The 13274-nt window shown below is 38.9% G+C and overlaps 1 protein-coding gene across 2 annotated transcripts in view; it reads left to right on the top strand.

Annotated features, from left to right (window-relative positions):
• Positions 1 to 13274, top strand: part of LOC127444912 (prostaglandin F2 receptor negative regulator-like) — a 58886-nt gene that overhangs the window by 601 nt on the left and 45011 nt on the right. For both annotated transcript variants that reach the window (XM_051704567.1, XM_051704568.1), the window contains exon 2: positions 5151 to 5516. In XM_051704567.1, coding sequence (XP_051560527.1) covers positions 5151 to 5516 — 366 coding nt within the window. The remainder of the gene's footprint in view (positions 1 to 5150; positions 5517 to 13274) is intronic.

Raw genomic sequence — 13274 nt, forward strand, 5'->3', positions numbered from 1 at the left:
GGCGGAGGATGAATTCCAGTTGCCTCCGCGTCTGAGACCATCAACCCGCGCATCTTATCTAGCGAACTAGCGAACTCCAGGGGTGGTAGCCAGCGTCTTTTACCACTGAGCTACCCAGGCCCCCAGTGGAGCCAATTTTTAAAGGTTAAAATTCTCACTTTTTCAAACGTATAGCCACAAGACATGAACAATATGCATGAAAACATGATTTTAGTGTGATAAAGTCGTTTACTAACCTTTTCTGTGTAAAGTTATAACCAAATTTACAACTTCGTTACCATTACAATGTAGTGTCAACAAACACTAAAATCCTAAAACGACTGTAAAAATGACAAGAAATTATTTATTTATTTATTTTTCTCCACTTTTCTCCCTAATTTGGAATGCCCAATTCCCAATGCACTATAAGTCCTTGTGGTGGTGTAGTGACTCGCCTTAATCTGGGTGGCGGAGGACGAATCTCAGTTGCCTCCGCGTTTGAGACCGTTAATCCGTGCATCTTATCATGTGGCTTGTTGAGCACGTTACCGCAGAGACGTAGTGCATGTGGAGGCCCACGCTATTCTCCGCGGCATCCACGCACAACTCACCACGCACCCCACCGAGAGCAGGAACCACATTATAGCAACCACAAGGAGGTTACCCCATGTGACTCTACCCACCCTAGCAACTGGGCCAGTTTGGTTGCTAAGGAGACCTGGATGGAGTCACTCAGTACGCCCTGGATTTGAACTCGCGACTCCAGGGGTGGTAGTCAGTGTATTTACTCTCTGTTCCCACGTCTATCTGTCAGTGGATTATCAGCTTTCTGACAGACAGGCAGCAAGCAGCTTGTGAGACAGGGGAAATTCACTTCCAGCACCTGCACAATCGGCACTGGTAACCCCCAGGGATGTGTGCTCTCCCCACTACTCCCTCTACACCAATGACTGCATTGCCAAGGACCCCTCTGTCAAGCTCCTGAAGTTTGCAGATGACACCACTGTCATCGGCCTCATCCGAGATGATGATGAGTCTGCATACAGAAGAGAGGTTAAACAGCTGGCTGTCTGGTGCTGTCAAAACAACTTTGAGCTGAACACACTCAAAATGGTGGAAATGATTGTGGACTTTAGGAGGAACCCCCCAACATTGTCCCCCCTCACCATTCTAAACAGCACTGTGGCAGCAGAGGTTGTACTTCCTTTGCCAGTTGAGGAAGTTCAACCTGCCACAGGTGCTGCTGATACGGTCATTGAGTCTGTCCTCTGCACTTCAATAACTGTCTGGTTTGGTTCAGCTATGAAATCAGACATCAGAAGGCTACAAAGGACAGTTCGGACTGCTGAGAGGAATATTGGTTTTATATATATATATATGTATATGTGTATATGTATATATATGTATGTGTACGTGTGTGTGTATATATGTACAGTGCATCCGGAAAGTATTCACAGCGCTTCACTTTTTCCACATTTTGTTATGTTACAGCCTTATTCCAAAATGGATTAAATTCATTATTTTCCTCAAAATTCTACAAACAATACCCCATAATGACAACATGAAAGAAGTTTGTTTGAAATCTTTGCAAATTTATTAAAAATAAAAAAGCGAAAAAAATTACGTATATAAGTATTCACAGCCTTTGCTATGACACTCAAAATTGAGCTCAGGTGCATCCTGTTTCCACTGATCATCCTTGAGATGTTTCTACAACTTGATTGGAGTCCACCTGTGATAAATTCAGTTGATTGGACATGATTTGGAAAGGCACACACCTGTCTATATAAGGTCCCACAGTTAACAGTGCATGTCAGAGCACAAACCAAGCTATGAAGTCCAAGGAATTGTCTGTAGACCTCCGAGACAGGATTGTATCGAGGCACGGACTGGGGAAGGGTACAGAAAAATTTCTGCAGCATTGAAGGTCCCAATGAGCACAGTGGCCTCCATCATCCGTAAATGGAAGAAGTTTGGAACCACCAGGACTCTTCCTAGAGCTGGCCGCCCGGCCAAACTGAGTGATCGGGGAGAAGGGCCTTAGTCAGGGAGGTGACCAAGAACCCGATGGTCACTCTGACAGAGCTCCAGCGTTTCTCTGTGGAGAGAGAGAACCTTCCAGAACAACAACCATCTCTGCAGCACTCCACCAATCAGGCCTTTATGGTAGAGTGGCCAGACGGAAGCCACTCCTCAGTAAAAGGCACATGACAGCCTGCCTGGAGTTTGCCAAAAGGCACCTGAAGGACTCTCAGACCATGAGAACAAAGATTGAACTCTTTGGCCTGAATGGCAAGCATCATGTCTGGAGGAAACCAGGCACCGCTCATCACCTGGCCAATACCATCCCTAAAGTGAAGCATGGTGGTGGCAGCATCATGCTGTGGGGATGTTTTTCAGCAGCAGGAACTGGGAGACTAGCCTGGATCGAGGGAAAGATGAATGCAGCAAAGTACAGAGACATCCTTGATGAAAACCTGCTCCAGAGCGCTCTGGACCTCAGACTGGGGTGAAGGTTCATCTTCCAACAGGACAACGACCCTAAGCACACAGCCAAGATAACAAAGGAGTGGCTCCAGGACAACTCCGTGAATGTCCTTGAGTGGCCCAGCCAGAGCCCAGACTTGAACCCGATTGAACATCTTTGGAGAGATCTGAAAATGGCTGTGCACTGACACTCCCCATCCAACCTGATGGAGCTTGAGAGGTCCTGCAAAGAAGAATGGGAGAAACTGCCCAAAAATAGGTGTGCCAAGCTTGTAGCATCATACTCAAAAAGACTTGAGGCTGTAATTGGTGCCAAAGGTGCTTCAACAAAGTATTGAGCAAAGGCTGTGAATACTTGTGTACATGTGAATTATTATTATTATTATTTTTTTTTATTTGTTTTATTTTTTTAATAAATTTGCAAAGATTTCAAACAAACTTCTTTCACGTTGTCATTATGGGGTATTGTTTGTAGAATTGAGGAAAATAATTAATTTAATCCATTTTGGAATAAGGCTGTAACATAACAAAATGCGGAGAAAGTGAAGCGCTGTGAATACTTTCCGGATGCACTGTATATGTGTGTGTGTATATATATTTTGTATTCTATATATATACCTTTTTTCTTTTCAATATTTATCTATTTTTTTTTTTTTTATTCAATTAATTATTTTTTAAAAGTCTTGTTGCTGTTTTTGTATTGTTGTGTACTGGAAGCTCCTGTCACCAAGACAAATTCCTTGTATGTGTAAGCATACTTGGCAATAAAGCTCATTCTGATTTACTCGCTGAGCTACACAGGCCCCCCTTAAAAATGACAATTTAAACAACTTTACAGCTAAAAAGTTTTAACAGAAGAATTAATGGAAGTGCTTTTATAAAATTATAAGCTTCACATTTCTGTGTTTAAACCCTCAAAAAATTGGTGACATTCACTTTCATTGTAAGTGCCTCACTGTAACCTTGGTCTTTTTTTTTTTTTAAAGAAAAGGAGGGATGAGTCACTTTTTTTTTTGTGGTAATCAACATTATGCCACAAATGCTGTCGATTGAGCTCAACTTGTATTAAACCTGGAACATTCCTTTAAGATAACACCTCTTCACTCTTTTAACAGTTTATCAACCTGTATCAAAAGTATCAAGCTGCTTTCCACAGGTTCTAAATCATTAGATTTTAATTTATTACATTTTTTTTCATTTCTATGGTCAAAATATATGATAGCCTACCTACCTCAATGGAAGTATTTGCATAGTATAGTACAGTTTTGTAAAGCTTAGGCTAATATACTGTATGTTTACATATAAAATGAGAACAAACCAAACCTTTCAATTATTTTAGAATAGTTCTATGATTTCTTGCCATTTTTTTTATATGCACAGTCAAACTGTATAGTAGCCTTCCTAAATGGATGTATATTATTTCTATACTAAAGTATAGTATAGTGTAGATTTGCATATTAAATTGGATCTAACCAGACCTTTTAATCATTGTAGAATAGTTCTACCTTGATTCTTTAAAAGTTTAGAATTTGCAGGATCAAAATAGAGAAGCATATCAAAACTATAATATAGAGTTGCACATTAAGTGAGATCTAACTACACCTTCGAATCATTATTTGATTTCTCAGGATTTGTAGATTTGCATGGTCAAAATGTATAACCTAATGAAACCCCTGTAAATATATTTAATGCATATTAATACAGTAAGATAATACACATAGATGTCCACCACAAAAAATAAAATAAAAAAATAAATAAATCAATGTCAGTTTCTTAGTATCTGTTTTTATGCATATGTATGTCATAATGTGAATTACTCTGACAGCATTTCAAATCCTGATTTGGTTCAGCATGAGATGGTCACATGCTTGTGTTTTTGTGCATTTATTTATTTGCATATATGCATATGTTCAGTATTTACCAACTATGGACTAAACCTGTGCACTATAAACAAAAACTGTTGTTATACCAAATGGGGAATACTGTATATCACCTTTCTTTCTTGCTTGCTATGCATATTCAACATCTTTTATAGACCAGTCTCTGATGTATAACACTCCTGTTATTTTCTACACTTGTTTTCCCATGCTAACAAGATTACCAATGCAATTTGATATATTTAAATAAGCAACAGAGAATAAATAAGTGTATGGCAAATAAGTTACTCAGTAGGTGCTTGAATCTGGACTGTTAAAGGAATGTTCTGGGTTCATTTACAAGTCAAAGAGATACAGTAGTATAACACCCCTCCCCCCGCCAAAACAATTCTAATCAGTCATCATTTACTCACCTTCATGTTGTACCAAATCCACATGACTTTATACTGTGGAATAGAAGCTCTATTGACAGCATCTGAAGTATTAATTATCTGTGTGTCAACAACCCACATTGCCCCCCTAGATTTCTGATCTTTCCTTGTGCCACCTAAAACTTCTGACACACACAATCAAGGGGTACCAACCCAAGTGAAATTACCAAGGAGGAGGTGTGACAGAGATAAACAGTTGCCCACCCTAAAGTTCAAAATGCCCCCCAGAGATCACATCCTAGTGCCACTCCTGAGGTTAAAATATTCAGAAGTTGTGAAGTTTGCATGTTGGATAATTAGTAGATTAAGAAGTTTTAAATGTATTCATGTAAAGTACAGTCCATAAATATGTAACTATTTGTGTTTGTTTACCAAGGTTTATGCCACTGCAGAGTGGTGACGGTGCCTAAGGGCCCCCTGCTCCGTGTGGAGGGCGAGCTGCTGTCTCTTCGCTGTGATGTATCAGACTACGAAGGCCCTAAAGAGCAGGAATTTGAATGGACAGTGACACGAGGGACTGAAACCGTCAATGTGATTTCAACATTTGACCCTACATTCCCGGACCGCTCAATTAAGGACCGAATACGCAGTGGGGACATTAGTGTGATTCGACTGGGTGACAATGCAGTGGAACTAAGAATCAAAGATGCTCGGATTACAGACAGCGCCACTTACAGATGCAGTACTCCAAGCACAGACTCAATTATTAATGGGAACTATAATGCTGCTGTCAAACTGCAAGGTGGGTTTTTGTCTGTAAGGGTGTTTTTGAATGCATGTTTTTAGCCCTGCATTTGCTCTAAAATAGTATAATGCTAATAATTGACCCTTCGCTAAGCCCTGCCTTAAAAGCGCTTCTGACCAATCCTGCGTTAGCAACTGTTGCCCTGCCGCCATTACTCTGACACACGTTTGCTATTTTCCAATGACAGCCTATGGAAGTAATGTGTGTTTGAGTACTTTTAAGTACTTTTTAATTTAAAAATAATTAAAAAAATTTAAAACATGTTGTTGCCATGTCATTTGTAATAGTAATAGTTATGGATTAAAGTGTGTCAGCCCTCATTCCCAAATAAACAAATAACATCTGCAACGACACCTACATTTGCTCCAAAGTAAATAAAAGCTAATAAATGAATGTTGATTATTTATGTATTGATTCAAGTCATAGTAAAAACGATTGTAAATAAACAGTTCACAGCATCAAAATGAGTGTTATGAGACGTTATAAACAGCTCTGTTCACTTACGCTAATGTTAGCAGATGTGTAATCGCTATTAAATTAAGTTTTTCTGTTTTCAAGTGACTGTAATAATGGTTTGCATTGATTCTGATTCACAGTCTCCACTGTTTTTAATCAAATTATTATGTAATTTAACAAATTATTTTACAAAAAACTTCAGGTAAATATGCATTACAATGTCACTCTTTATACCAGCCCACGTAAAAATATTATCCATTCCGTTTATGAGAATATTTTGCCAAAAACCGTGTTGTTCACGGCAGTCTCCCATTCATTCAAATGGGGAGTTCTGCAGAGCTTATCAGAGCGAGCAACCATAACCGAGGGGGTGGAGCTTAGCAAAGGGTCAGTTAGTAAGTTCAAGCTTCGTACTGCAAGAGGATGCGTGACCAATAGAAGAACGAAACGTCACAGCCTGACCTCTTGGCTCAATACAAGGAATACATACACTATATTGCCAAAAGTATTCGCTCATCTGCCTTTAGACGCATATGAACTTAAGTGACATCCCATTCTTAATCCATAGGGTTTAATATGACGTCGGCCCACCCTTTGCAGCTATAACAGCTTCAACTCTTCTGGGGAGGCTTTCCACAAGGTTTAGGAGTGTGTTTATGGGAATTTTTGACCATTCTTCCAGAAGCGCATTTGTGAGGTCAGACACTGATGTTGGACGAGAAGGCCTGGCTCGCAGTCTTCGCTCTAATTCATCCCAAAGGTGCTCTATCGGGTTGAGGTCAGGACTCTGTGCAGGCCAGTCAAGTTCTTCCACACCAAACTCGCTCATCCATGTCTTTATGGACCTTGCTTTGTACACTGGTGCGCAGTCATGTTGGAGCATGGAATTGTCCAAACTCTCTTGGTATGCTGAAGTATTCAGAGTTCCTTTCACTGGAACGAAGGGGCCAAGCCCAGCTCCTGAAAAACAACCCCACACCATAATCCCCCCTCCACCAAACTTCACAGTTGGCACAATGCAGTCAGACAAGTACCGTTCTCCTGGCAACCGCCAAACCCAGACTCGTCCATCAGATTGCCAGATGGAGAAGCGTGATTCGTCACTCCAGAGAACGCGTCTCCACTCCTCTAGAGTCCAGTGGCGGTGTGCTTTACACCACTGCATCCGACGCTTTGCATTGCACTTGGTGATGTATGGCTTGGATGCAGCTGCTCGGCCATGGAAACCCATTCCACGAAGCTCTCTACGCACTGTTCTTGAGCTAATCTGAAGGCCACATGAACTTTGGAGGTCTGTAGCGATTGACTCTGCAGAAAGTTGGCGACCTCTGCGCACTATGCGCCACAGCATCCGCTGACCCCGCTCTGTCATTTTACGTGGCCTACCACTCCGTGGCTGAGTTGCTGTCATTCCCAATCGCTTCCACTTTGTTATAATACCACTGACAGTTGACTGTGGAATATTTAGTAGCGAGGAAATTTCACGACTGGACTTGTTGCACAGGTGGCATCCTATCACAGTACCACGCTGGAATTCACTGAGCTCCTGAGAGCGGCCCATTCTTTCACAAATGTTTGTAGAAGCAGTCTGCATGCCTAGGTGCTTCATTTTATACACCTGTGGCCATGGAAGTGATTGGAACACCTGAATTCAATTATTTGGATGGGTGAGCGAATACTTTTGGCAATATAGTGTATTTTAAAGTTGCGTGTTTTATTGATGCAGTGAGTAGACAATATATTTTAACATTTTTAATATAATATTATTTGATATTTGTGATGTATTTTTTACTTACACCAGAAGCCCTCCCATGAGACATCATATACTAGTTCGTTGCATTGTCCAGAAAAAATGTGTGTGCTCAAAGCCTAGTGTGACCAAGGGCGTTGATTTGGTTTGAACATTTTCCATGATTTGGGTTGCAGTGTAAAGCATTTACATGTTTCCATTGATCATGGTATAAATATTGGAGGGGTTGTACTTGCTTGTTTTGATTCCTCCCTGGAATCTACACCCCTAAGTGTGACCGCCCCTGTAGGTTTTTTTTTTTTTTTTTTTTTCAAATATCATACTATTACATTTCAGTGTGTAATTTGCACCGTTTGTGCTTCAGACATGAATGCGTGACCAGTGTAGCCAGATTCCTGAACAAATGACTATAATGAGCCAGTTTTTATTTAAGTACAACATGAAACATACAGCTTGACCAGTGTTACCTGATTTCTGAATGATTGACTCTTATGAGCGTGACCAGTGTAGTTTGATTCCTGTACGAATTACTCTTATGAGCCGGTTCTTTTGAATCTACAGCAAAAAACATATAGCGCGACCAGTGTTGTCCGATTCCTGAATGAATGACTCTGAGTTGTTTCTTATGAATCTGCAACACGAAACATACAGTGTGACCAGTGTAATCTGATTCCCAAACAAATGACTCTTATGAGCTGATTCTTTTGAATTTACATCATGACCAGTGTAGTCTGATTCCTGAATGAATGACTCTTATGAGTTGGTTCTTTTGAATCTACAGCGCAAAACATACAACGTGACCAGTGTATTCTGATTCCCCAACAAATTACTCCTATCAGCCGCATCTTTTTAGAGAATGACTTATTGAACCACAAGTGATTCATTTCATTCTGTCTAACTCTAAAGGAGAGAACCATTGAGACTGTGTTATGTGTATTTAAGGTTTGTGAGACTTTAATCAGAGTCATTACTGGATGGTTGTTGATATGATTGTTGAAGAGATACACTTTATGTGTCTTATTGTAATTAGTGGTATTTTATTATAATATAAAAAAGAATGAATACATTTTTTCTTTTACTTTTGCAAGAATCTGTTAAAGAATCTGTATTTTGTAACAAGCTGCTGAGGGCAGTAAATCCAGTATTAATTAGAGTTTTTCCAAATATTTCTTCCTCAAATGTATGAAAATAATCACTAATGAAACCATTATGGAACTGGACTTCTTATGATTGTTAAATTCCTTATGATTCCCATCCCTATAGCTAAGTAGCATCCCTGGGTTGCAAACAAGATGATGAACACTTATACTCATACCAACTACCTACTGTTAGGTGCTGTGTTCCCTCCTGTTCAACTGTCCATGACATAACATACCTTCTGTACCAGGTGGAGAGCTCTGGCAGACTACACCAGCACCAACAGAGTGTTTCTAGAAACTCTTGAGTTGCTAAAGCTCAGATCAGTGGAATCCTTGTGGTGTGCTTTGCTAGCCTCGGCAGTTCAAGCTGGATGCTCTGGATTCAATGAAAGTTACGATGCTATGGACAGCATCTGAGACAAATACACGAAATACAAATAATATGCGTATAATAATATTGTGACAAGCTGACTGAAATTCACAGTTCCAATCTGACTGGCTGGTTGCTACGAACCTTTCGGGAAGTCGTGTTTGCAAGGGGCCATGTTAATACATTGAGCAATTTTGAGGATAAACTAATCACTTGGTTTCCAGGTTAGTTGCATCAGATCTTTAAAAGATATTCAGAAATTTGTTTCTGTATGAGTATGGCTACGTGACTCTAAAGGCCGAAACATACTCTACACAAGTTTGTGATTGCAGGAGCTTCTAGCTAGTAGCTATGCATGCTTGATTTTGTGTGTAATTGCATTCCAAAATGTGTTAGAACGCATGTACGTGTTGCTTTCTCAAGGTTGGAAGTGATTTTTATTTTATAAAAGCATACATTAATTCTTCTGTTAAAACTTGTGTATTATTTGAGCTGTAAAGTTGTTTAAATCATTGAATCAAGATTACAGGGTTTACGCCGCCAGGTTGCCATGGCAATGAAGCTATAAAATTGGAAATAACTTCACACAGAAAAAGTTAATAAGCGATTTTATCACACTAAAATCATGTTAACGCGTATTATTTATGTCTTGTGGCTATACTTTTGAAACAGTGAGTATTTTAATGTTTACGGATTGGCCCCATTCACTTCCATTGTAAGTGCCTCACTTTAACCCCGATTTTTGCTTTTTTTTTTTTGAAGGAAAAGGAGGGACGAGTCGTGATTTAATTTTGTGGTAATCAACATTATACAAATGCTGTCGATTTAGCTCAACTTGTATTGAATTCTAAATATTCCTTTAAGATCTATAATTAGCTGATTAGTATAGATTGTAGCTATTGCTTTATCTGATGTACTGGTGTGTCTAAGATTACTCTGTGGTTCATAATAAAAAGATTTGATAGAGCATGATTATCGATAATATTGATATAGCACTGTTTTGTTTCTGGTTTTTATACTGAACTTTAATTACATCTGTTTGTACACAGGTCCTCTTTTGTTGGTTAAAACTTGCAGATCTGGTTCTGTCACTCCTGAATGGTGTTCACATGGTTAGACTTGGGAAACAAAGCTTTTAGTGTGTCTTTCTAAAAAAAATTCTATGTTTTGTTTCTCTTTTATGTACAGTTGAATTCAGAAGTTTACATACACTTAGGTTGAAGACATTTAACCTAATTTTTGAACCACTCCACAGATTTCATATTAGTAAGCTATAGTTTTGGCAAGTCGTTTAGGACATCTACTTTGTGCATGACACAAGCAATTTTTCCAACAATTGTTTACAGGCAGATTGTTTCACTTTTAATTGACTATATCACAATTCCAGTGGTCAGAAGTTTACATACACTAAGTTAACTGAGCCTTTAAGCAGCTTGGAAAATTCCAGAAAATTATGTAAATCCATCAGGCAATTAGCTCCTGATAGGAGGTGTACTGAATTGGAGGTGTAGCTGTGAATGTATTTTAAAGCCTACCTTCAAACGGTGCCTCTTTGCTTGACATCATGGGAAAATCAAAAGAAATCAGCCAAGACCTCAGAAAAAAAATTGTGGACCTATATAAGTCTGATTCATCCTTGGGAGCAATTTCCAAATGCCTGAAGGTACCACGTTCATCTGTACAAACAATAGTACGCAAGTATAAACACCATGGGACCACGCAGCCATCATACCGCTCAGGAAGGAGATGCATTCTGTCTCCTAGAGATGAATGTAGTTTGGTGCAAAAAGTGCAAATCAATCCCAGAACAACAGCAAAGGACCTTGTGAAGATGCTGGAGGAAACAGTTAGACAAGTATCTATATTCACAGTAAAATAAGTCCTATATCGACATAACCTGAAAGGCTGCTCAACAAGGAAGAAGCCACTGCTGCAAAACCGCTATTAAAAAGGCCAGACTACAGTTTGTAAGTGCACATGGGGACAAAGATCTTACTTTTTGGAGAAATGTCCTCTGGTCTAATGAAACAAAAATTGAAATGTTTGGCCATAATGACCATTGTTATGTTTGGAGGAAAAAGGGTAAGGCTTGCAAGCCAAAGAACACCATCCCAACCGTGAAGCATGGGGGTGGCAGCATCATGTTGTGGGGGTGCTTTGCTGCAGGAGGGACTGGTGCACTTCACAAAATAGATGGCATCATGAGGAAGGAAAATTATGTGGATATATTAAATCAACATCTAAAGACATCAGCTAGGAATTTAAAGCTCGGTCGCAAATAGGTCTTCCAAATGGACAGTGATCCCAAGCATACCTCCAAAGTTATGGCAAAATGGTTTAAGGACAACAAAGTCAAGGTATCAGAGTGGCCATCACAAAGCCCTGAACTCAATCCGATAGAAAATTTGTGGGCAGAACTGAAAAAGCGTGTGCGAACAAGGAGGCCTACAAACCTGTCTCAGTTACACCAATTCTGTCTGGAGGAATGGGCCAAAATTCCAGCAACTTATTGTGAGAAGCTTGTGGAAGGCTACCCAAAATGTTTGACCCAAGTTAAACAATTTAAAGGCAATGCTACCAAATACTAACAAAGTGTATGTAAACTTCTGCCCTACTGGGAATGTGATGAAAGAAATATAAGCTGAAATAAATAATTCTCTCTACTATTATTCTGACATTTCACATTCTTAAAATAAATTAGTGATCCTAACTGACCTAAGACAGGGAGTGTTTTCTACAATTAATTGTCAGGAATTGTGAAACTGAGTTTAAATGTATTTGGCTAAGGTGTATGTAAACGTCTGACTTCAACTGTATGCCTAATTCAGTGGTTGGTGCATTATGATGACTGTGTACAACGGAATTTCCCTAAGTGTAATTACCGTAATTCATTGACGCAGTAAGGTGTGCTAAATCAAATAGTTTCCCCACATGCTAAGGTTTATTATTAGTAGTGTTTGCTAAAGCAAGCACCACTTACAATTGCTCATTTTGGGGTTTTTCGAACTCCCTAATTATTAAACTTTGGTGCTTAACTCATTCCGCATAATTTTTTGTTATGTATATGAATGGAACCTCAAACCTCAAAGCTTGTTATTTGTTTGTTTTGTGTGATATTACTTTTCTGTATGATCAGATTTTCACCTGGTGGAAACAAAACAACAAAAAAACAAAAAAAAACAGGCAAAATAATCCCATAGATTTACATTGAAGGAGGGACCAGAAAATCATGGATACTTGAAGGTGGGCTCTTTTGACTTGGGCTACTTGGAAACCACCTTGCCACACCTTTTAGAAAATTAGAAAATGTAAGGTTTTATGTCAATATTAGGGCTGTCAATCGATTCAAATTTTAATTAAATTAAATTAAATAATCAAATTAATCACACATCAATATTTCCAGTGAAAGGCCACCATATAAAGGTAATTTAGAATAAAATAATTCAAATAATTATAAATATGTATAATAAATATTGAATTTCAGGCTACATCGTAGACTAGACTATTGTAAGTCAAATACATTACATCATATACATACTATATATTGTGGCAACAGTCGAGTGAAGCATTTAGACAATAGAAAAAGTGTCTTTAAAAGTCAAAATATAATTTGTTTTAATTTCATATCATTGAAGATATCCCAATTATTGGCCTAGTTTGCTCTATTTTACATTTTTGGTCATCAGTCATAGTTATCAGCAACTATAGTCATAAGCGCTGTGTTTTTAGGATGATGTGCAAAGTTAAACTTTGTTTGACACTCTGAAAAATGCATCTTGAGATTGGTTTGACAAGGTGCGTTGCCTGTACAGCCAGAGCACTGACTGCCCCCTAATGCATCAAGGTGGTACATCGAATTTGAATTGCTCCAATGGTAGTAGGAACATTCCTCGTTACAGAATTTATCTCTGCGATTAATTGGTTATCAGCCTTTTCCACCACCTTAGTTATCACTATCTGAAAAATCCACTATCGGTCGACTTCTATTGGTTACATAAAAATATTGTATAGTCCAGGTGTTTCTCCAGAAGACTTGGAAA

Source organism: Myxocyprinus asiaticus, chromosome 8 (assembly GCF_019703515.2).
Source record: "Myxocyprinus asiaticus isolate MX2 ecotype Aquarium Trade chromosome 8, UBuf_Myxa_2, whole genome shotgun sequence".
NCBI classification, from domain to species: domain Eukaryota; kingdom Metazoa; phylum Chordata; class Actinopteri; order Cypriniformes; family Catostomidae; genus Myxocyprinus; species Myxocyprinus asiaticus.